This window comes from Dermochelys coriacea, chromosome 2 (genome assembly GCF_009764565.3).
Source record: "Dermochelys coriacea isolate rDerCor1 chromosome 2, rDerCor1.pri.v4, whole genome shotgun sequence".
NCBI lineage: Eukaryota > Metazoa > Chordata > Testudines > Dermochelyidae > Dermochelys > Dermochelys coriacea.
The window spans coordinates 157,027,110-157,050,462 of NC_050069.1; the positions used below are offsets into that span (position 1 = coordinate 157,027,110).

At 44.2% G+C, this 23,353-nt stretch overlaps 1 protein-coding gene across 3 annotated transcripts in view; it reads right to left on the reverse strand.

The window, feature by feature from the left end:
• Window positions 1-6,745, reverse strand: part of RECK (reversion inducing cysteine rich protein with kazal motifs) — a 136,765-nt gene extending 130,020 nt beyond the window's left edge. The window contains exon 1 of one of the 3 annotated variants that reach the window (XR_006279135.1): window positions 6,564-6,703. Coding sequence is in view for 2 of the 3 variants with exons in the window: in XM_038389770.2 (XP_038245698.1) it covers window positions 6,564-6,648 (85 nt within the window). In the remaining variant the exon portion in view is untranslated. Of the gene's footprint in view, window positions 1-6,563 lie in introns of all 3 variants that reach the window. The other 2 variants (XM_038389770.2, XM_038389768.2) reach the window with 2 other exon arrangements.
• Between the last annotated feature and the right edge of the window lie 16,608 nt (window positions 6,746-23,353).

Sequence of the window (23,353 nt, forward strand, 5' to 3'; positions counted from 1 at the left end):
GAGTTATGAGACTCATGACCACACCTGGGGGACTCAAACAGCCCTCAGTTCAGCAGCAAAGCGAAGGAGGTTGCACACCTACTAAATAGCGCTCATCTCATGCTGGTCTACCAGGATGACTTTCCAGAATCCACACTGCTGATTTCAAGACTACTGAATGGCTAAAACATGTGATGCCAACCTAAGACCTTTTGACATTTTTCCCCTCACTTACACATCTCTTTTATCTCCTTACTTCATATTTTGAACTTTTTCCCATTTTACTGTACCACTTGTACATTTGCTAATAAAAATAATAAAATAAATCAATCATAAAAATAATAATAAAATTTACCAAAAATATTAGCTTGAAATTCTAACAATTTCAAAAAGAGTTAGGTCAAGGAATCTCAAAATTTGTTTTATTAGTCTTGAGTTAGCTTTTAAGGTTGTAGTAGCTTTTAAGGTTGGTTTGTTGTTTTTTTTAAGTTGGGTGATTCATTTTAGGGATAATCGCTACAAACATTTAACCTCTCAGGACTCTAAAAGGTCTTTCAATAGACGTAATGCAAACTTTTCAATCATACCTCACAGATTTCCTAATTTCCTAAACTTTACCATAATCAATTCTAATACCCTAGTATTGCACATACTGTGAACGATTCTTTAGAATGGTGAATTCAGATAGCCCATAGTCACTGGTACCAAATTTCACTTTACTCTTGATCAGTTCTCCTCTAGTTGTAAGAAATGGTTCATGATGTCAACTTCAGATCCTAAGATTGTCTTATGTAACTTATTAACAATTTTGAGCATTATGTTTGGCTGATATTTGGATAGTTAAAATTCCCCATGAAAACTATATCCCATTTCAAATCTCTCAATAATTGGTCTAGAATTTTGTTTGTAGTTCTTCTTCAATCTAGGAGATCTGTGATAGATGACAATTTCCAATCCCTTTTTAATTCTTGGAAACTATTCACACAATTTCATCATTACACCATTTACGGTCTCATTCTCCGACATCCTTGATATGGACTAATATAGATTGAACAATCTGGATGGATATTCAGATTATGAAAATCATCCTTCCACGTTAAATTTATATCACCTAAATCAGGGATTATCAAACTTTTTAAAAATTGTGGTCCACATCCGAATAGAGAGATTATTTTATGGCTCATCCCACACCAATTCCTAATCAGATAATATTTTAGTGAAACTTTTGGCTTTTAGTGCAATTTAGCAAGTAGAAACAAAGAAAAGAGCTAACACCATGGACATGATCTGCTGCACTGTGGACTAACTGAAATTTTTAAAATGCTAGGCCTTCTTCATTGCAAGGCCCACGAGCCAGTGGCAGCTCCCATCGACCCTAAGTGCGGCTTCCTAGGTTCCCTCTAAGCTGCATGGTTGCACAGCAGGCTATAAATAGCTGAGCAGCAGCTCTAAAGGGCCACGCAGCAGGGACCTGGAGAGGAGAGCAAGTTTCAGGCTTGCAAGGCTGCTGTGGGCCTCTTCCACAGCCCCTGAGCTCCCTGCTGCCAGCAGGGGGGAGAGAGGACCCCTTCTCACAGAGCTAGCTGCCGGTGTCAGGGAGAGGGCTGGGCGGGGGGAGTTCTCTGGCCCCAGCCCTGGGGCAGCACTGCCTGCCCCCCAAACTCCTTATCCCCAGCCCCACTCCAGAGCCCACATCCCAGCCAGAGCCCCTGCATCCCAACCCTCTGCCCCAGCCCTGAGCCCCCTCCTGCACCCTGAACCCCTCATCCCTGGCCCCACCCCGCAGCCCTCACTCCGGCACCCCACCCTCTGTCCTACCCTGGGCCACCTCTCACACTCCAAACCCCTCAGCCCAACCCCCCATGGCTCTCACATTGAAGGGTTTTTTTGTTTTTACCAAAATGGCCCCCACTTCAAAAATAGTGAAGAGCACTGTGCTAGAGTGTTCATACTTTCAGAGAGTTGCAATAATCCCACTTGGAGATCTTGAAGGCCAGAATCACAGTGATCAGCCCTGAATCCCATTTGTGAGGGGGACTGGGAAACTGGCAGGGAACAACAGTGTTTGCAAGTGGTTCTTTGCTTGATTCTTGAGTAAATAATGGAAAACATGATATTGGGCAGAAGTTTCCAAGATCTGTTGGTCTAGAAATAGCCAATTCTAAAAAACCGAATTTATGGCATACATTACAACTATATGTCTCTCTCTCTCTTTCTGATGATTCCAGTTCAAGTGCTTGTTTTCTTGATGGTGTACTAGATATTGCTAGCCTCAGTATAAGGCATTCTCTTTGGCAGAATTGCCTAATGCAGGGTTACTTTCACCTTCCTCTCTAGCAGCTGGTATGGCTACTGTCAAAGGTGCAATTCCTGAATTAGATGAATCAGTGATATAAACCAGTATGGCAATTCTACTTTTCCAAATTGCAACTGAAGCTCTTGCATATTTTCCTCCCTAATGGAAAAATGTTGACACTTCATACACACGTAGCTCTCATGATAACGTGTAAATAGGACACTGCACACATTCCACTTGGAATTCCTGGGATCTTCCAGGATCTATTTTTTCATCTCATTCTTTTATTTTCATTTCAAGATAACTGGCCTCTTGTTGGATTTGTTACCACCTTAACTCACCTATTAGCAATCTCCTAATTACTGCTAGATTAACATTAAAAAAGAAGCCTCTGTCCCGTCCCTCAGTTCACCGGTCAGCACCTTAAATCCCATTCAGAACAAACTCCATTTGTTTGGACACAGCCTTATTCTGCAGCTAAATGCCTTCAGCCGGACACTCACTTATTTACATTGTAGCTTTCCAAACAAGTAGTAACCTCTAGATTGGTCAGTTCTTTGAACTGCTATTATTTTTACTGTCTCTTTAAATGACATTCCAGATAAATAAAAGTCTTTAAATTAATATTTTGAAATAATTTTAATGATGTCAGTTCAAGTTTAAAACACAATAGCATTCCTAGGACCACAGAAGTCAAAACTGACATAACAAAAATCAAACACTAAGGATCTAATGTCTGCAGACTACATATTTTGACATCAGTATAAATAAAAAATTGGTAGATCACATGAAAATCAAATTAATCTCTTCACATATATGGACTACCAAAAATCAATGGTGGGCCAAAAAAAAAAAAATTGTCTTTTGGTAGCACATGTTATCAAATTGACTGTTCACCCAAATTAGCCAGACTCTGCATTTTTCCTTAACAGCAGGAATATTCCTCTCAAACAGGAAGCTCAGGGAATCAATTTCTACAAAAATTAATCTCTTTATAAAAATGTAGTCCTTAAGACTTCAAAGATAGCTCCCAATATAAGCCAAATAAAAGTCAATTGGATGTTGTCTTCTTGAGTCTACAAACCAGGTTCCCACTTCTTTGTTGTTCTTCAGGATTTTCCTAAGAAGCTTGAAATTAGTAAAACTCTGGTCAGTTTCACCCATTTATTCAAAACTCTACAGGCAATGTGAAACTGATCAGAATAACCTAAATTTCACATTGCTGCTTTCCCAAGTAACAACAAAGACAGGAACTGAAGTACTCACAAAGAAGGATGATGCCCTGCAAAAAATCTGCAGGAAATACAAAAGATGGAGCCCACTGAAGCAGGTCTCCGATTCAGCTGGTACCAGCACCTCCTTCATGCTGCCTTCTTGTTCTACAAAATATAATTTTTTTTCATGAAAGCTAAGTCTCTATATGTTATAATGGCCAATACAGCCTCAAAATATGACCCAAGTGTAATAGATGCAGTGACAACTGTCTGTTTGCAGAACCTAAAACTAAAGCTCTAAGGTATTATATGCACCATTCTGCTTCATGGGTGTTAATTCAGATGCCAATGATAATACTTTAAATGCTAACATTGTTTACTCTTTCATGGCTTAAAGTATATAAGAAAAGAGAGGGAAGATCATATTTTCAAGATCTGAAACATCTAATGTGCCAGTTCATTTTGGCACCACCCATGGGCTCACTTGGTATAGACCGTGACAGAAGTGGAACTGATACATAACAATCTATAATAATTTTATGAACATTGTATGTAATAGGTGAGTGAGGGAAGTTATTCTACACTGGATTATAAAACTTTCCTGTGTGAATGCACTGATCTAATTTACACTGGGACTGTGGGGAAGAACAGGGAAGCAACATAATGGCTTCCCAGATAAGAACATCTAGGTACACAACAGAAAGACAATGGACAAGCTGTTAGTTTAAAAGTTTGTCACCAACAAAATTCAAGCCTTGTTCTGCCAAGGCTGGAAACTAACAGGTCACCTGGCTAAAAAGTGACTTTGCCATTGAGAAGGAGTGTGATCAAAAGGACTATACACAACTTTACAAGGAGTCTCTCCCTGAGTCTGGATGAGAAATGGTTTGGGAGTTTAGGGAACTGAGTATGCCCGCCAGACCCTAGAGGTCTCAGAATAGTCTTCAGGAAATTAGACCAACCAGGGTGCCTGTGTGGAAGATGGTTAAATGCCTGAAACTAGACTGTATTTTTTAAGATACACACTACTGAGAAAACATTTGTTCTAAATAAATAAAATTTTGCTTTAAGGAAATTGTATAGCCACTGATTACCACTGTCATTGCCCCAGAGGGTAACAGAATGTCAAAGTCTGAGCCTAACTCAGACCTGCAAAGATGACCAAAGATTTCCCCAATATCTGACCCCTACCCCTACATCATTGAGAGTCAATACTCTTGCAAAACTTACTGGACCCTCCCCGCTGCCTGAAAGTGGGGATAGTGGAGGACATGGACTTCTAGCCAGAGCATTTCCTGCTCATGAAGATCACTTGCACACCTCCCGCCTCCCAACATTTAGTATTGACCAATATAGCTATTGGATATAGTGCTTTGACTAAAAGTTGTCTGGTAAATTTTTAAAACCTTGGCTTAATGAGCTAGCAAAGACCTTGAGCACTAGAGAGATGATTAGCAAGGTCTCAAGAAGATGACAGGATTTGAATAGTTCAGAGAACTATCAAGTCTAGTCTGGACTGAACCCTTAAGTCAACCTAGCTACATCATTCAGGGCTATGATAAATTTCACTCCCTGAGCATCATAGTTAGGTCAACCTAACCCCTAGTGTAGATGCAGCTAGGTCGACAGAAGAGTTCTTCCATCAACCTAACTACCACCTCTCAGAGAAGTGGATTAACTACATCAACAGAAAAAACCCTTCTGTCAATGAAGGAAGCTTCTACACTACAGCACTGCAGCTGTGCTGCTCTAGCATCTGTAGCCTTACTGTCTCATTAAGTGAGCTAGGACTCGAAAGAAGCTGATTGACAAGTTATTTTCAAGTTGCCAAGTTATGTGACTTCATAATTATAGGCAGAAATAAAAATAGTCTTCTGAAATGCAGAGAAGGGAATACAAGATTTTTTTCCCTATTATTATTAGGGAAATTATTCAATTATTAAAAATGTGTATAAATGAAGGCAATAAAATGAAGCATCTTGTCACCCATTTGTATATTTTGCATTTGCAAAATGTCAATGTATAATAGTGGCTCAATACTAAGGCCTGGAAAATAGGTCCTTAGATCCTTACTCTTCCTTCAGTCCCAAAGTTCTGCTGAGACCTGGCTAAGCATTGGTTTCAGAGTAGCAGCCGTGTTAGTCTGTATTCACAAAAAGAAAAGGAGGACTTGTGGCACCTTAGCGACTAACACATTTATTAGAGCATAAGCATAGAGCTGTAGCTCACGAAAGCTTATGCTCTAATAAATTTGTTAGTCTCTAAGGTGCCACAAGTACTGCTTTTCTTCTGGCTAAGCATAGTGCAAGAAAACTCTAGAGGACAAAACGAACAAAAAGGATGTATGAACAGAGCCTGGTCCAACCGACTGGGACTTGGGGGGCTAAAAACAACCAGGGAGAGGTTCAGGCTCTGGGACCCGGCCAGGCGATAGGGTCTCAGAGCCTGGGGTCCAGCCCCCTGCTATTTCTAGCCCTACAGGAGGCACCCAAGAGCCTGAGTCAGTTGACCCGAGCTCTGAGACACCACCACGGCATCTTTTACTGCAGCATAGACGTCCCCGGAGAGACCCAAACAAACTCACGGTGGGATCTGAGTGTCAAGCTGGGTTTCCCCCCATTCTCTTGGATCCCCACCCCCGATAACGCCTTTCTAACCCGAATTAAGCCCCAGTTACCACCGTCTCCTGCCACACTCGTGCAGCCCTATTGCTTCGGGGAGCTGGCACGGGCGGGAGGAGCCCGTGGCTGCGCAGGGAGGACACGGACCCAGCTCAAGCGAAGAGCGCCGGAGACTCCGGGGCTGTCAGCTCAGGGGCCGGGCCGGGCCGGGCCAGAGTGGCCGCTCCCAGCTCCGAGGCCCGCAGGGAGCTCGGCTGGGCCCGGGATGCCGCAGAGCCGCCCGCCCCCGCACTTGTGGCCGGCCTGGGGGAGGCTCAGACCCGCCCCCGCTCTTGGCTCGGCGGCATCGGAGCAGGGGGGTCGGGGTCGCCCCGCCCGACCGGCCCCCTGCGCCATGTTGTTGAAAGGAGCCGGCGGGGCCCCGCGGAGCCGCCTCCGCGCCCCGTCACTCACCCGCCGCCCCGGGCAGCAGCAGCAGCAGCGCCGCGGCCGCCAGCGAGAGGAAGGCCCAGGGCCGCGGCGGGGCCGTGAGCTCCATGGCGCCGCCCGCTCGCGCCGAGATTGAGCCTCGCGCCTCCCCCCCCACGAGAGCCAGAGAGACCCGAGCCCCCCCGCCCCCGCCGCTGCCTCCCCCCCCCATTGGCTGCGGCGACCCCGTCAGTCCCGCCCCTTTCCCTTTAAAGAAAGAACCAGTCGCCCCGAGGCCGCTCTGGGCGGACGCTGTTATCCCGCCCGGGGAGGGGGCCCGGGCCCACCTGGTCGCTGTCAGCGCTGCTCCCGGCTACCAGCCGCTGCTCCCCTCAATCTGTCCCATTTAGCAGCCACAACCCCAGCAGAAGAAACATTGGTGGTGCAGCTACTGCTGCTGGACCCCCTGGCTTGGCGTGGTTTCCATCCTATAGAGGGTTTACACTTTGGTTCAAGTTTCAGAGCAGCAGCCGTGTTAGTCTGTATTCGCAAAAAGAAAAGGAGGACTTGTGGCACCTTAGAGACTAGCAAATTTATTAGAGCATAAGCATCCGCTGAAGTGAGCTGTAGCTCACTTGGTTTGGTTGGTTCAACTCTCTCAGCACCCCCCCCCCCACACACACATTGTTCTAGCAGGCTTAAGAAGAAATAATATTTATAAATTGTTAGGCTGAAACTGACTCCCTCTCTTGGGACAGAGAACTGGAGGCAGTGGGGTTGCAGTATTTCCAAATTTCACAGGGAGCATTAAGGAAAGTGAAATCATTTATCATTTGGGGTGCTTGAAGTGGTCTCCATCATATACAGGGTTTACAGTTTGGTTCAATGGCTCGCCATACCTCCACTGCACGAATTGTTCCAACGCCACTGTCTACCATGTTAAGACAATTTGTGTTTTGACACCTTATAAAAGCTTTAACTTCTGAATTTCAATGTCGATTGTCATTAAATAGTGCCCCCCATAATGTCCTAAAACTATGAAAATGTACATTGATAACAATCTGTAAAAATGCTTAAAAATAAACATCAATATTATCTGTTGAAATTATTTAAAAAATAAAAATTGAATTCCGCCAAGTCTACCTCAGGGGCTTTCCATTTGCATTTTAGTAGGGCCTCCAATACTGCTACGGTTTCCTGTTCTAGCAGGTTGATTGTCTTATACAAAACTGTCAGGTCACCTCTCTGACTAGTAGCTTCAGGCGCTTCACATTTTCTATCAGATGCCCTTTAGTCTTTCCAGCACTCCTTTTTACCTCTCTGTCTAAGCTATGTATTCTTCTTGTGACTTGCTTATCTACTCATATATATCAGCATTCATGAATTTTTTCTTTACTCCAGTGAAACTCAGACAGACTTGGGAGCCGCTAGTGGCTCTTTAATGTGTCTTCTGTGGCTCTTTGTAACACATGATATTAAAACACTGTGATTTAATTATTAACCAGTCTAAGTTATTAATCAATCAGGATGCTTTTACTATGTTACTAACCAATTGTAGAAGACTTGGTCATTCATTTTGCTGTGAGAATAATATATACAGCATATAGTAAATGAAAGAATGAATTCACACTACTGTGGCTCTTTTGGGTAATGTTGATCGCTAATTTGGCTTCTGAACCACTGAGTATAATGCTTTACACTTCTCTTTTCCATTAATGCCCAAGTAGCTTCACTAATCTGTTCTTCCCTTTTAGATTTTGTTGTTATTAGAACTGCCTTTGTATTTTCTTGATAGCACTCTTTGATGTTTTTGAATATCAATGTGAGGAGTAGGATGCTGGTAAAAATATTGAGCTCCCTTTGCAGAGATCTGCTATCTTCTGTCCGCTTTCCTGGAGGTATCAGAGACAGAAGCTGATGTGTGCCAGATTGATTTGGCGGGTTTCAGCAGCCCATCCCTAATTGGTGTGGCCAATCTCCCTGGAGCTATAGAGTGGAGAATGTCCAGGAGTTTATGTTGCTTCTCCTGTATTATCTCAAGGGGGATATCCAGAGTAACAGTTCATAGAATCATAGAATATCAGGGTTGGAAGGGACCTCAGGAGGTCATCTAGTCCAACCCCCTGCTCAAAGCAGGACCAAACCCCAACTAAATCATCCCAGCCAGGGCTTTGTCAAGCCTGATCTTAAAAACCTCAAAGGAAGGAGATTCCACCACCTTCCTAGGTAATGCATTTCAGTGCTTCACCACCCTCTTAGTGAAAAAGTTTTCCTAATATCCAACCTTAGCCTCCCCCACTGCAACTTGAGACCATTACTCCTCATTCTGTCATCTGCTACCAGTGAGAATAGTCTAGATACATGCTCTTTGGAACCCTCTTTCAGGTAGTTGAAAGCAGCTATCAAATCCCCCCTCATTCTTCTCTTCTGCAGACTAAACAAGCCCAGTTCCCTCAGCCTCTCCTCATAAGTCATGAGTTCCAGTCACTAATCATTTTTGTTGCCCTCCGCTGGATGCTTTCCAATTTTTTCATATCCTTCTTGTAGTGTGGGGCCCAAAACTGGACACAGTACTCCAGATGAGGCCTCACCAATGTCAAATAGAGGGGAACGATCACATCCCTCGATCTGCTGGCAATGCCCCTATTTATACAGCCCAAAATGCCATTGGCCTTCTTGGAAACAAGGGCACACTGTTCACTCATATCCAGCTTCTTGTTCACTGTAACCCCTAGGTCCTTTTCTGCAGAACTGCTGCCTACCCATTCGGTCCCTAGTCTATATGGTCCATGGGATTCTTCCACCCTAAGTGCAGGACTCTGCACTTGTCCTTGTTGAACCTCATCAGATTTCTTTTGGCCCAATCCTCTAATTTGTCTAGGTCCCTCTGTATCCTATCCCTACCCTCCAGCATATCTACCTGTCCTCCCAGTTTAGTGTAATCTGCAAACTTGCTGAGGGTGCAATCCACGCCATCCTCCAGATCATTAATGAAGATATTGCACAAAACCAGCCCCAGGACTGACCCTTGGGGCACTCCGCTTGATACTGGCTACCAACTAGACATGGAGCCATTGATCACTACCTGTTGAGCCTGACAATCTAGCCTGCTTTCTATCCACCTTATAGTCCATTCATCCAGCCCATACTTCTTTAACTTGCTGGCAAGAATACTGTGGGAGACCATGTCAAAAACTTTGCTAAAGTCAAGGAATAACACGTCCACTGCTTTCCCCTCATCCACAGAGCCAGTTATCTCGTCAGATCCATTTATCCATTTAATCAAATCCTGAAAGACTTTGAATTCATGCCAAGACCAGTGAAGGTACGTTGACCACTTCATTGGGGAAGAAGAGAATATTGGAGCTGGCATTTGATGCTCCTGCTCAGGAGAATATTTTTCTTATCCTCTTTCTTCCTCTTGGCCTTGCAGCACATATGGATGAAGCTGAGTCATCTGAGGAAGCTGAATTTGCCTCTTCAGAGAAGGTGACCTGGCTATGGAAATTGTTGAGACACTGGCTTACTGGCAGGGATGAACACTTCAAGGGGTCCAGCATGGTCAGGCAGTAGAGAGCACATAGGGGGATATCAGAAGGAGAACTCCCTACAATGACCTGAGGTTTTCCTAGCTCTCCTGATTGATCTCTGGATTCCTTCCTGAATCCTATTGAGCTACTGGAGTTGGGGAGGCAGCTGGAGAGAGGGAGCAGAAGAAGGGATGATTCATGGCTGTGTTCAGGGGAGCAAGAAAAGAAGAAATATAGCTCCTCCAAAGGAGGGACAAGACCAGTCAACAGTATCCTGCCAGGGAGGTTTGGCATAAGGAACATTTTCCGGGCTGGGTATGGAGGCGCTACAATAAGAATTTTGTAATGACCTCCCGAACCTTTCTAGTAATGGTGACTCTGGTTCCAGGCCCATTGACAGATCAGTTGGCAATTGCTTCATTGCTGAAAAGGTTGGTACCAACATCTTGGATACCAAGGTAGTGATTAGTACTAAAGTGATGGCCACCAGAGGGTATGGTCAGTGTGGAGGTACTGGGTACTGAGATACCTGGTGCCAAGGGGCCAATACCAGAGGTGGTATGGTCCTTGGATTTAGAAGAAACCATCAATGCTGATTTATATTTTGGAATTGAGGAACCAGCAAGGGTCTTCTCTGATTGATAATACTTCACTATTAGAGCCCAGGGAGAGCTAGGTTGCCAGAGAAGGCAACTGGCATCTGGGTTAACATCTAGAGGGGTGCTCCTTCTGGCCTCTATCAGATCTTGATGACAATGCAGTGGTAGATAAGTGAGGTCTCTGACAGGAAGTAGCTTGCAAGCTCTGAGTAGAGTTATGGTTCACAGGGGGGCTGAGGGAAACAAACTAACCTGTGGGCTAAAACTTCTCCAAAGGTGTCTGAGAGGCCTGCATTGAATTCTCCATCAGGAAAAGGCTGCAGCCTCACCTCCCTCACTTGCTGGTGTGCTTTGCAAAGAAACACATGGAACAACATTCCAGAATGCATTCTTCCTCAAGGCATATCAGGGGAGAATGCCCATCATTAAGCAGCATAGCAGAGTCACATGAGGGACAGTTCTTAAACCCTGGCGACTTGGCTTCTGCCTTGGTCCTAATACTTCCGTCTGAGGGAAGAGAGTTCTAGGAGAAAATGAAATCTGATTAAACTATAAACTGTAGAGGGGGGAGTATGCAAATGGGCAAAGGAATCTTATCTAACTATACTTATGAACAACGAAGGCTAAAGCTAAAGTAAATTACACAGTGTGCTAGAAGAAGCAGACACTAAGGGGTTCCTTCTCACCGCCACTGTAGGTAAGAAGGAATTGAGATGCAGTTGGTCCCACGCCATCCTTTATGCCCCAGAATGGAAGCCAAGAAAGAAACCAAAGAGGGAAGGGTTGAGGACACTGCATGCAAGCTTACTGATTAAGGAGACACCGAAGAGTAATTGAGGCTACTTACCCTTTTATAGCTGTGGAATCCTCCATGGGGGAGTGGGGGAACGGGCCCTGTGACATTGTACCCTATACAATTTTATGAAAATATGCGAATGAGCGTGAATATAATGTAACTGGAATATGCTTCATGCAAAAGGTCTCTTGTAAGGTATCATTGCAAAGCTTATAATCTACTGAGTATGGTCATCCTATATATATGTATGTATCATTCTTGTATCTGAAACTAGAAACATGAAATATAACTCTGAGCGCCTATTGTAATTGTGGAAAGTGTGGGTCACTAATGGTGGTTTGGAATCTTGATGGCTCCCATTAACCAGAACAATAGTCTGTAGATGGCTCTGTTTCACTTGTAAGTCTTCCTGTATATCTGTGTGCTGGCAAGTGGGTAATGAAGTCTTACAGTGACATGTGATCATGTAACCCCGACTGGAATCCATCTTTAACCTGGTCCTTTTCCATGTAGAAGGAAGAGTGGGAACCGAGAGAGGGACAAAGGATTCCCACCTTATGCAAAAGATATATAAGTGGGTGGAACAGAACGAAGGAGGCTGCAATCATGAGAAATCCCCTAGCTACTACCTGAGCTGGAGAAAGAGCTGTACCAGGGGAAAGGATTGTGCCCAGACTAGGAAGGCGTCCATTCTGTGATAGAAGCTTATTGAAATACCTGAGGGTGAGATTTTATCTGTATTCAGTTTTCTTACTGTATTAGGCATAGACTTGCATATTCTATTTTATTTTGCTTGGTATAAGCTTTATACAGGGCAAAATGGATTTATTTGGGGTTTGGACCCCATTGGGAGTTGAGCATCTGAGTGTTAAAGACAGGAACACTACTTAAGCTGCTTTAAGTTAAGTCTGCAGCTGTCAGGGGATGTGGTTCAGACCTGGGTCTGGGTTTGCAGCAGGCTGGTGGGTCTGGCTCAAACCAGGCAGGGCACTGAAGTCCCAAGCTGGGAGGGCAGGGAAAGCAGGAGCAGATATAGTCTTGGCACATCAGTTGGCAGCCCCAAGGGGGTTTCCTGTGATCTTCCCCATCACAGGCCCAATGGATTCTGTTTGCTAGAAAAATTATACAACTCAACACCAAGGTATGCTATATGCCACAAGTAGGGGAAGAGTGGCCCCAAGGGACACTGCTCACTAGAAAAATTCCATAGCTCTACACCAGGGGCGCTATAGCCCACAAGTGAAAATATGCAGCGGCCACTCAAAGAACAGGGTTTTTTCCCCTTACTCCCTCATTTTATATCTATCAGTCTTGATCAGTGGGATGCAACTAGAAGTGAGGCACATTAGAGGGAGGTGCAGTAAATTGTATTGAGTGTGAAGTTCCAAAACTCTTCATCCTGGCAGTAAATCAGTAAAAGTTAAGCTATTCTGAATAATTAGAAATGACATTGATGTGTGATTCTACTATGAAAAATGGCTATGTAAATACAACAGCCTCTTACTCAACAGTTTTTCTCCCTGGATGTAATAAGAGTTGTATCTGCCTTACTTTACTGACCAGAGTAAGTTTTTTCTACATTTTACTCCCATTGACATTGCAGAATCAACACTGCAATGAGATAGTAAGAGTCTATTATGGTTTATGCATCTTCAACAGAAATTACAGACAGTATTCAAAGTAGAACTGCACTTCTTAATAAAAGATATCAGTATTTCTAAAGGAGACTGAATAAGAGACTGGAGCACGATATTCAGTCTATGAATCTGTGTAGGATTTATTAGTGCAGCTTTTCTGAGGAAACAATGTGAGGGTCCAATGATATCATGCCTGCGTTTTTAGCTCTTGAGTTATTTAGGGTGGGATTATCACAAACACTCAGTATTGACTTAACTCTCCTCCCACTGAAGATTTCAGTGGGAGCAGAGATAGGATATACTGAACACTTTTGAAAATCCTACCCTTGATGTGGCAGTCATCTGTTGCTACTTATATTTCCCCTTAAACTCACTGAGAGGCCTTCATTTATAAATTCAGGTACTTCAGATTCTTGTTAACTGCATGAAGATTTGTTTGAGCCATAACCAAGGTATACAAACTGTTGTCCTAATTTCAGAGTAGCAGCCGTGTTAGTCTGTATTCGCAAAAAGAAAAGGAGTACTTGTGGCACCTTAGAGACTAACAAATTTATTAGAGCATAAGCTTTCGTGAGCTACAGCTCACTTCATCGGATGCATTTGGTGGAAAAAACAGAGGAGAGATTTATATACACACACACAGAGAACATGAAACAATGGGTTTATCATACACACTGTAAGGAGAGTGATCACTTAAGATAAGCCATCACCAACAGCAGGGGGGGGGAAAGGAGGAAAACCTTTCATGGTGACAAGCAGGTAGGCTAATTCCAGCAGTTAACAAGAATATCAGAGGAACAGTGGGGGGTGGGGTGGGAGGGAGAAATACCATGGGGAAATAGTTTTACTTTGTGTAATGACTCATCCATTCCCAGTCTCTATTCAAGCCTAAATTAATTGTATCCAGTTTGCAAATTAATTCCAATTCAGCAGTCTCTCGTTGGAGTCTGTTTTTGAAGCTTTTTTGTTGAAGTATAGCCACTCTTAGGTCTGTGATCGAGTGACCAGAGAGATTGAAGTGTTCTCCAACTGGTTTTTGAATGTTATAATTCTTGACGTCTGATTTGTGTCCATTCATTCTTTTACGTAGAGACTGTCCAGTTTGGCCAATGTACATGGCAGAGGGGCATTGCTGGCACATGATGGCATATATCACATTGGTAGATGCGCAGGTGAACGAGCCTCTGATAGTGTGGCTGATGTGATTAGGCCCTATGATGGTATCCCCTGAATAGATATGTGGACAGAGTTGGCAACGGGCTTTGTTGCAAGGATAGGTTCCTGGGTTAGTGGTTCTGTTGTGTGGTGTGTGGTTGCTGGTGAGTATTTGCTTCAGATTGGGGGGCTGTCTGTAAGCAAGGACTGGTCTGTCTCCCAAGATCTGAGAGAGCGATGGCTCGTCCTTCAGGATAGGTTGTAGATCCTTGATGATGAGTTGGAGAGGTTTTAGTTGGGGGCTGAAGGTGATGGCTAGTGGCGTTCTGTTGTTTTCTTTGTTGGGCCTGTCCTGTAGTAGGTGACTTCTGGGTACTCTTCTGGCTCTGTCAATCTGTTTCTTCACTTCAGCAGGTGGGTATTGTAGTTGTAGGAATGCATGATAGAGATCTTGTAGGTGTTTGTCTCTGTCTGAGGGGTTGGAGCAAATGCGGTTATATCGTAGCGCTTGGCTGTAAACAATGGATCGAGTGGTATGATCTGGATGAAAGCTAGAGGCATGTAGGTAGGAATAGCGGTCAGTAGGTTTCCGATATAGGGTGGTGTTTATGTGACCATCGCTTATTAGCACCGTAGTGTCCAGGAAGTGGATCTCTTGTGTGGACTGGTCCAGGCTGAGGTTGATGGTGGGATGGAAATTGTTGAAATCATGGTGGAATTCCTCAAGAGCTTCTTTTCCATGGGTCCAGATGATGAAGATGTCATCAATGTAGCGCAAGTAGAGTAGGGGCATTAGGGGACGAGAGCTGAGGAAGCGTTGTTCTAAGTCAGCCATAAAAATGTTGGCATACTGTGGGGCCATGCGGGTACCCATCGCAGTGCCGCTGATTTGAAGGTATACATTGTCACCAAATGTGAAATAGTTATGGGTCAGGACAAAGTCACAAAGTTCTGCCACCAGGTTAGCCATGACAGTATCGGGGATACTGTTCCTGACGGCTTGTAGTCCATCTTTGTGTGGAATGTTGGTGTAGAGGGCTTCTACATCCATAGTGGCTAGGATGGTGTTTTTCGGAAGATCACCAATGGACTGTAGTTTCCTCAGGAAATCGGTGGTGTCTCGAAGATAGCTGGGAGTGCTGGTAACGAAGGGCCTGAGGAGGGAGTCTACATAGCCAGACAATCCTGCTGTCAGGGTGCCAATGCCTGAGATGATGGGGCGTCCAGGATTTCCAGGTTTATGGATCTTGGGTAGCAGATAGAATACCCCAGGTCGGGGCTCCAGGGGTGTGTCTGTGCGGATTTGTTCTTGTGCTTTTTCAGGGAGTTTCTTGAGCAAATGCTGTAGTTTCTTTTGGTAACTCTCAGTGGGATCAGAGGGTAATGGCTTGTAGAAAGTGGTGTTGGAGAGCTGCCTAGTAGCCTCTTGTTCATACTCCGACCTATTCATGATGACGACAGCACCTCCTTTGTCAGCCTTTTTGATTATGATCTCAGAGTTGTTTCTGAGGCTGTGGATGGCACTGTGTTCTGCATGGCTGAGGTTATGGGGTAAGCGATGCTGCTTTTCCACAATTTCAGCTCGTGCACGTCGGCGGAAGCAGTCTATGTAGAAATCCAGACTGCTGTTTCGACCTTCAGGAGGAGTCCACCCAGAATCCTTCTTTTTGTAGTGTTGGCAGGAAGGTCTCTGTGGGTTAATATGTTGGTCAGAGGTGTGTTGGAAATATTCCTTGAGTCTGAGACGTCGAAAATAGGATTCTAGGTCACCACAGAACTGTATCATGTTCGTGGGGGTGGAGGGGCAAAAGGAGAGGCCCCGAGATAGGACAGATTCTTCTGCTGGGCTAAGAGTATAGTTGGATAGATTAACAATATTGCTGGGTGGGTTACGGGAACCATTGTTGTGGCCCCTTGTGGCATATAGTAGTTTAGATAGTTTAGTGTCCTTTTTCTTTTGTAGAGAATCAAAGGTTTTCCTCCTTTCCCCCCCCTGCTGTTGGTGATGGCTTATCTTAAGTGATCACTCTCCTTACAGTGTGTATGATAAACCCATTGTTTCATGTTCTCTGTGTGTGTGTATATAAATCTCTCCTCTGTTTTTTCCACCAAATGCATCCGATGAAGTGAGCTGTAGCTCACGAAAGCTTATGCTCTAATAAATTTGTTAGTCTCTAAGGTGCCACAAGTACTCCTTTTCTTTTTGTTGTCCTAATGTTTCTTGGCATTAGTATATGCCCCTAGAGCAAACAGCAAACAGATCTCTCAGCAAACAGATCCAATGGTCATACGTACACTTCCAGAACACATTTGAGGAGTGTATTCAGGAAGAATTTTTTATTCCATAATCTGATAGAATTCTTGTCCATGAAGGGGTACATGTTCAATATCCCCCACCTTTAGTTAAACTAAAAGGTTATAAGATTCTTTTAAATGACTCTTTGGGCCACTATAAAGAAAGTTTCTAATATAAGAAGTAACTTTTCTTCATTAAAGCATAGAAATATTTGATGTACTTTTCTGATCATAGTGTGTGCATATGCTTTCATTAAGGTCTGTCAATGCCAAACTGTCAATGAGCTATTATCACAAGGATTCACTTTGGAAACTTTATGTGATATTTGATACTTTAATCTTTTGTTTATAGTCTACATCGAACTTACACCCCTGGTTCTTTGGAAATCCCAAAAAATTCTGTAGCTTACTTTCATTATTTAGCCATTTGTTCTGTCTACTGTGGCTAGCAAATTAAAGTCAATATCTAGCATGTTCCTTTGTTTTGTAAAATTTTTGGATGTCTGACTTATTTGATCTTATATTTAAAAATCCCTAAAGATTCTCAAAAGCATCATAACTTTGTGAACTCTATTACGCACCTGATCCAATTTATATTTAATTCATTCGTGAAGAAGGAGGGAGAAATGAATAAAGGAGACTGCTTATTGGAGAAAAACAGCCAACCTAAATTTGGCCTATTGTTGAGGTCTTATGGTGTTTTTGTTTAAAAAGAAAACCCACAAAGACCAATAGACGTTTAAGTTTCTTTTTAATTACAATGCTCTTGTGAGGAGTGTGCAATAAATACCTAGAGGGATAGTATGTTAGGACAGATTAAATAAATGTGGGTACACAAAGGATAATAAAGGGAAGATAAGATGCATAAAGGTGTAAGAAGTCATAATATAGTTTTGAAGAGGAACCTGAATTAATCTTGTGCACATCCAAGGAAACAAAATTGATTTAATATGCACTGTCCAAAACTCTTCCTCCCTTCACACTGTCTGTCCTCCCTGCTGCGCCCCCCCCCCCACACCCCGATTAAGTGACTCCCAGCCAAAGGATGCCAGTTTAAGTCTTGTAAAGTACTGAAATCAATTTCTGAGTTTGAGACACAAATCTGCTGCTGAAGCCATGGACCAGGCTGCTGAATCCACTGCATCCAGGGCAGTTTGAAAGGAAGCCCTCGCTACTGATTTCCCCTCATCCACCAGCAAGAACTCTTGCCTGGCCTCTTGGGGGAGCAATTCCTTGAACTTCTGCATGCAGAACGTTTGGTGTGGAGATAGAACAGAAGGACCCCTTCTAACTGACCAGAGGGAAGCCTGTGGAAAGTAAGCATGATGGCCATAGTATAAAAGATAAAATAGAAATAAGATTCATGAGTGTGTATGCTCTGGATAATAAAGTTGGATGTCTCTGTGGGCATGTTTGTTACTATGTATAAAGTTTAGTGTTTAATTAAAATTGCTGTCAGTGTTCTACGTGTGATTGATCACTGCATGGAGAATGTAATCACTTGACACCTGCAACTGTATGACACTACAGAATTTGGGTACTTTTATGTATGCTTATGCTAACAGAATTTGTGTTTATGTTCTCGATCTATAATTTTAAGATCTATTGTATTAAGGAATATTGGTGTATTAAATAAAGGATACTTTATTTTCAAAGATTATTGCCTGAGTGTCAGTCCATCATGTAGAAGGCTGTATCCGGATCCTCCCAAGGGTGAACAGAGTTAAATTTGTTCTGGGGAAGTTTCATGAAGGGCACAGAAGAACCCCTGGTAAACCCTGGCAATTCCTCTAGGGTGGGTCATCTCCTTTCACCTACCAAAACAGGCAATTGAGTTGCTGACATAGGCAAACAATTGTAGAAGTGCCTCAAGTGCTTCAAACCATTGTAGAAATTACCCCCCCCCCCCGTTCTGGGGGATAATACTGCTGGCTCCTGTACTGATGAAGATATCAGTACCGACAGCAATAGCAGGCCTCTGGGAGCAGCAAACGCCTCCGGCATGGATGGTACTGCAATAACACTTGGTACCGTGCTGCATCCCCGAAGTAGATGGTTCATCTGGTACCAAACACAATAGTGCTTATGTAAAAGAGCTGGAGTCAATGGTGCCAACTGCTGTGGTACCATGGCAGAGCAGTGATCCGGCTTAGATCGCACTCTACTCTGATTCCCATGCCTGGCTGTCTTTGGTGCTGGGGATTGCCCCTTCTCGGACGGCTGCTTCTGCTGCCTTTTCCTAGGCACTGGAGATGGTGAATGGTGCCAGGACTCTTGCACAGCAGGAGGAGCACTCTTAACCGACGTCAGGGTACTCTGTGGGCTGGTCTAAACTGCACAGTTAGATAGACATAAGGCAGCTTACGTTGACCTAATTATGTGTCTACACTACGGCCTTCCTCCCGCCAATGTAAGTGCCCTTATGGAGTGACATAACTCCATCTCCATGGGAGGTGTAAAGCTTATGTCGATGCAGTTAGGATGACACAGTGTCTCTATAGACACTGCATCCCTTGCATCAGCTGTTGGCTTTGTCTTGTTTCCGGACAAGAAAGCTGGGCAGTTAGAGCCCAGCTACCCCCTGCTTCCCCAGAGAGCTAGGCAGCTGGACCCTGCTTCTGGTGGGGAGCCATGGGGCAAATGGACCCTGCTCCCAGCTGGGAGCTAGGGCAAGAAGCCTGGCCCCCCACCCGCTCCATGCGGGAGCCAGGTGGCCTTGTCAATTTCATGACTCAGTGAGCTATGAAATTGACAAGGCTGTCTGGCTCCTGGCAGGGAGCAGAGCCAAGAAGCCGGGGCAGCTGGCCCACTCCCCAGGGGCAAGAAGCCCTGAGCAGCTTCCTCCCACCCCAGCTCCCAGCAGGGAACAGGAGGTGAGAAGCCCCGACGGCTTCCCCTCTCCCGGCAGGGAACAGGGGATGGGGAAGCTGCCTGGAGTCCGGGAGTCTGTGGGGCAGCCGGGCTACCAGCAGGGAGCTGCCAGTGGGCCTGAGAGACCAGGCTCTCAGTCACCCACACTGCCCCTCTTAGGTCGGTGAAAGCACTCCTGGTGAGGACGCACACCACCGACCCAACAAGGGTAATGTGGACATGCACCACCACAGTAATTACTGCAGTGGCTGTAAGTTGACCTAATATAGGTTGACTTACGTTTCTAGTGTAGACATACCCTGTGCCAAGTCCAAACATCTTGGCTCGGAGGAAGGTCTCAGTGCAACCTTCAAGAGTAAAAACTCCAGCCTGGCCTCCTGGTCCTTCTTTGCGCAAGACTTAAAGTCCCTGCAGATCTGGCAGCAGTCCCCGAGCCTCTCCCAAGCACTTCAGGCAGCTAGAGTGGGGTCGTTCAGGGGTATAACCTTGTTGCAGAGGGCGCAGGACTTGAAGCCCAGTGACTGAGTCATGCCTTGGCACCAGGTAACGTACCAAACTCTGCTAGCTACCTGAGATACACAAACTACACTGAACTGGCTAAAAACTAACTACTTACAACTAACCAAACTATGTACAATTATAGGAAAAGAAAGACCTCTGAGAAGCTTGCTGGAGCAAGCAGTTGCAGTGACCCTCATGGGTGGTAAGAAAGAACTGAGGGGATGCAGGGTATACTGGGTGCTTTGTACTGGAGCTATGCACGCGCTGTACCTGAGGGCTCTTAAGCTGCCCCAAAGGGTACCACTGAGGGAAAAATTTTCAGCAACTGCTCGGGGCATGCACACACCTAAAGTGGAATGCACATGTGCAATCACTCAAAGAAGTCAAGACTACCTCTAAGAGGTGCTGGATAACTAAAATTTAAATGAATATATGCCTATCTCCAGCTTCCATTGGAACAGAAAGGGGGTTCTACTTGATTTCTTCGACAATACTAGGTGATTAGTACACAAAGGAGAGCTATGTTGCAAAACTAAAGAGCCTGAGGTCTAAAAGACTGACCACCCCAAAATCTAGAAGTAAAGTAATCTTTTAAAAGCCAGTTGGGGTCTACAACCAGCCAAAATGAAATGTGTAAACAAGATATCTGAATTAGAACTCTTGCTCTCTGATTATAGAAAGAAAAGTCCTGCTGCTCTAGCTATCATGCCTCTCCATCTTGCCTCAAACACATGCTCTTTTGTGCTGTAAAGACCTGTGGGACCTAGCGACACTGTGACTCTGAAGATAAAATTGAAGATTAATTTTTCCTTTGGATTTCATCTTCAGCTTCAGCAGCTCAGCGGGAGCCAGGCTCTCATCATCGTGACCTGGAGAAAGAAAAAACAATTGTTTCTCCTCTGCATGTGATGGAGAACCTTGTTAATCCAAGGCTGTGATACCACCTGTGGATTATCCAATTAAATCACCTAGTCACTAAAAGGATTTAATTACTCTTCCGCATCAGGTTTCAGGGGTATATTACAACTGGAACATTTTCTGGATTTTGTTTTATACTTTTGCAATACTATGCTGCATTGTATTAAAACCATATGATAAAATGTCCCTACACTGAGGTGAATCGTTATACCAAAAGTGTTTTCCTCTACATTATAACAGGAAATAATTTTCCTCTATTATTATACACTATTATATTAGTGTATAATAATACACTATGTATTATTACATTTTCTGAATGCTTTTATATATAATTCACTCACTGCTTTAGGCAAATTTTTCCTTTAGTGTAGACTGCGTGTCCTGGGAAAATAGAAATGGGAATCACTAAATCACCTGAGTCACTGATTAACAATTCAGTCTCGCAGAGAGACAATTCAGTGAGAATTGGGAGACAATAGAAAGGGAAGCGGAGGGGAGAAATGCCATTTTTGCCAACAGCTCACGCTATGCTATTTACTGTTTGTAAGATTATGCACATAAAAAACTCTTTCATTTTTTGTGATTCTAAACAACCAGTAAATTCTACCAAGCTTACACTAAAAATAATATAAATTACAGATGAATGTCTACTCCCAAATACATATATCTAAACAGTGATCTAGAGTAGAATCTTGCTATTGTACACTAATAACTTGAAAAGCCTTTGCAAATTTCTCAGCTCGGTAAATTATCCAGGGAACAATTTTTAGAAGCAAGGATAAAGCATCCCAAATTTACTTTGCTCTTTGATTTTGGTTAGTGTTGTTTATTTATACAAAATTTTATCAAAACTAATGCATGTATACTAGTATATATTTGGTTAAAGTAATTAAGCCTTAGCAGTGAACAAAGTTATTACAGAACTCAAATGTTTGATAAGCAAGAAGTCACTTATGTATGTATGTGTAAATATGAGACAGAGAATGACTATCACTGGTTTTGTGGATCATCAAAGTGAAAGTTCACAAAATTCCAAGTAAATTCCTCTACTATATAATGTTTTAAATCAGGTGTTCTCAACCTTTTTCTTGCTGAGGCCCCCCTTCAACATGCTATAAAAACACCAGGGCCCCGTGTTGGGGGGAAGGAGCGTGGGGCTCCGGGCCAGGAGGGAAAACCTTGGGCATAGGCATAGTTTTACTTCTATTTTGGAGGGGCAAGCGTGGCAGTGCTCAAGCCAGCTCCGCACAGCAGGGTCCAGGGAGGTAGCGCCACCTCCACTCCTTGACTTACTCAGAAGGCCACCCAGCCTGTCTGGTCTGTGGGGGACACAACCAAAAAATATAACTCAAATGGGGGGACTCAGTTCAAAAAGTTTGAAAACCGCTCAGGGTGCAGGGAGGGGGTAGCTAGGGGCTGTGTGCGGGCAGGGGGTCGTTCAGGGTGCAGGCAGGGAGTAACTAGGGGCTGTGTACAGGCAGGGGAGGTGTATAGGGAGGGGGCTCCCAACTTCAGGGGCGGACGCTGGGGCTCCCAGCTTCAGCTCCCCACTGCTCCTGGCTTTGGGTGGAGGTTTGCCAGCTTCAGCCTCATGTCACTCCCGGCTTTGGGGGCTTAGGGAGAGTGCCAGCTTCAGCCCTGCACTGCTCCCAGCTTCAATGCTGGGGCTCAGGGAACCAGATTTCAACTGCAGAGCTCCGCGGCAGTGATCACGGACCCCCAGGGGGCCACAGACCTTCAGCTGAGAACTGCTGTTTTAAATAATATAAATTTATAGTAAAATAGTTTGTAGCTTAGTTTAAAAATAACTTACAATCACTAATTAGCAGCACTAAAATATTGTGAAGTATAATGTAAATTTGTGCATTTACAAGTCATTCTCTTGCCTATTTGGAACTTGGTGGTTCATAATATATGTTAAAAAAAATCCTTAGCCAAATACTTAATATCATCTTAGATCAGCGGTTCTCAAACTTTATTGCACTGTGACCTCCTTCTGACAACAAAAATTATTACACAACCCAGGAGGGAGGGGACCAAAGACTGAGCCCACCCAAGCCCTGCCACCCGTGTTCTGCTGCCCTGGGGGTGGAGTGGGGGGGGAGACTGAAGCCCAAGAGCTTCCGCCCAGGGCGGAAGGCATGTAACCTTAGCCCTGGGTGGTGCGGTTCAGGCTTCAGTTTCAGCCCCGGGCAATGGGGCTTGGGCTTGGGCCCTGGGCCCCAGCAAGTCTAACAGCAGCCTTGGTGATCCCATTAAAATGGGGTCACGGCCCACTTGGGGGTCCCAACCCACAGTTTGAGAACCCCTGGCTTAGATCATTAAAATTGGAAGAATGTTAAAATTCAAGTTCACTTTCTCATTTAAAGAGTTTCTTTTTCACATTTTACTCTGCTTGGGCAATAAAACTAGACTAAACCAGACTTTAAAACAAAACAAAAAACCTCAGATGGGGACATAAACTACATGACAGTGCCCTTTTAAGAGCTAGTTTAGGGTTAGTCTAATGTATGACATTATGGTAATAAAAAAT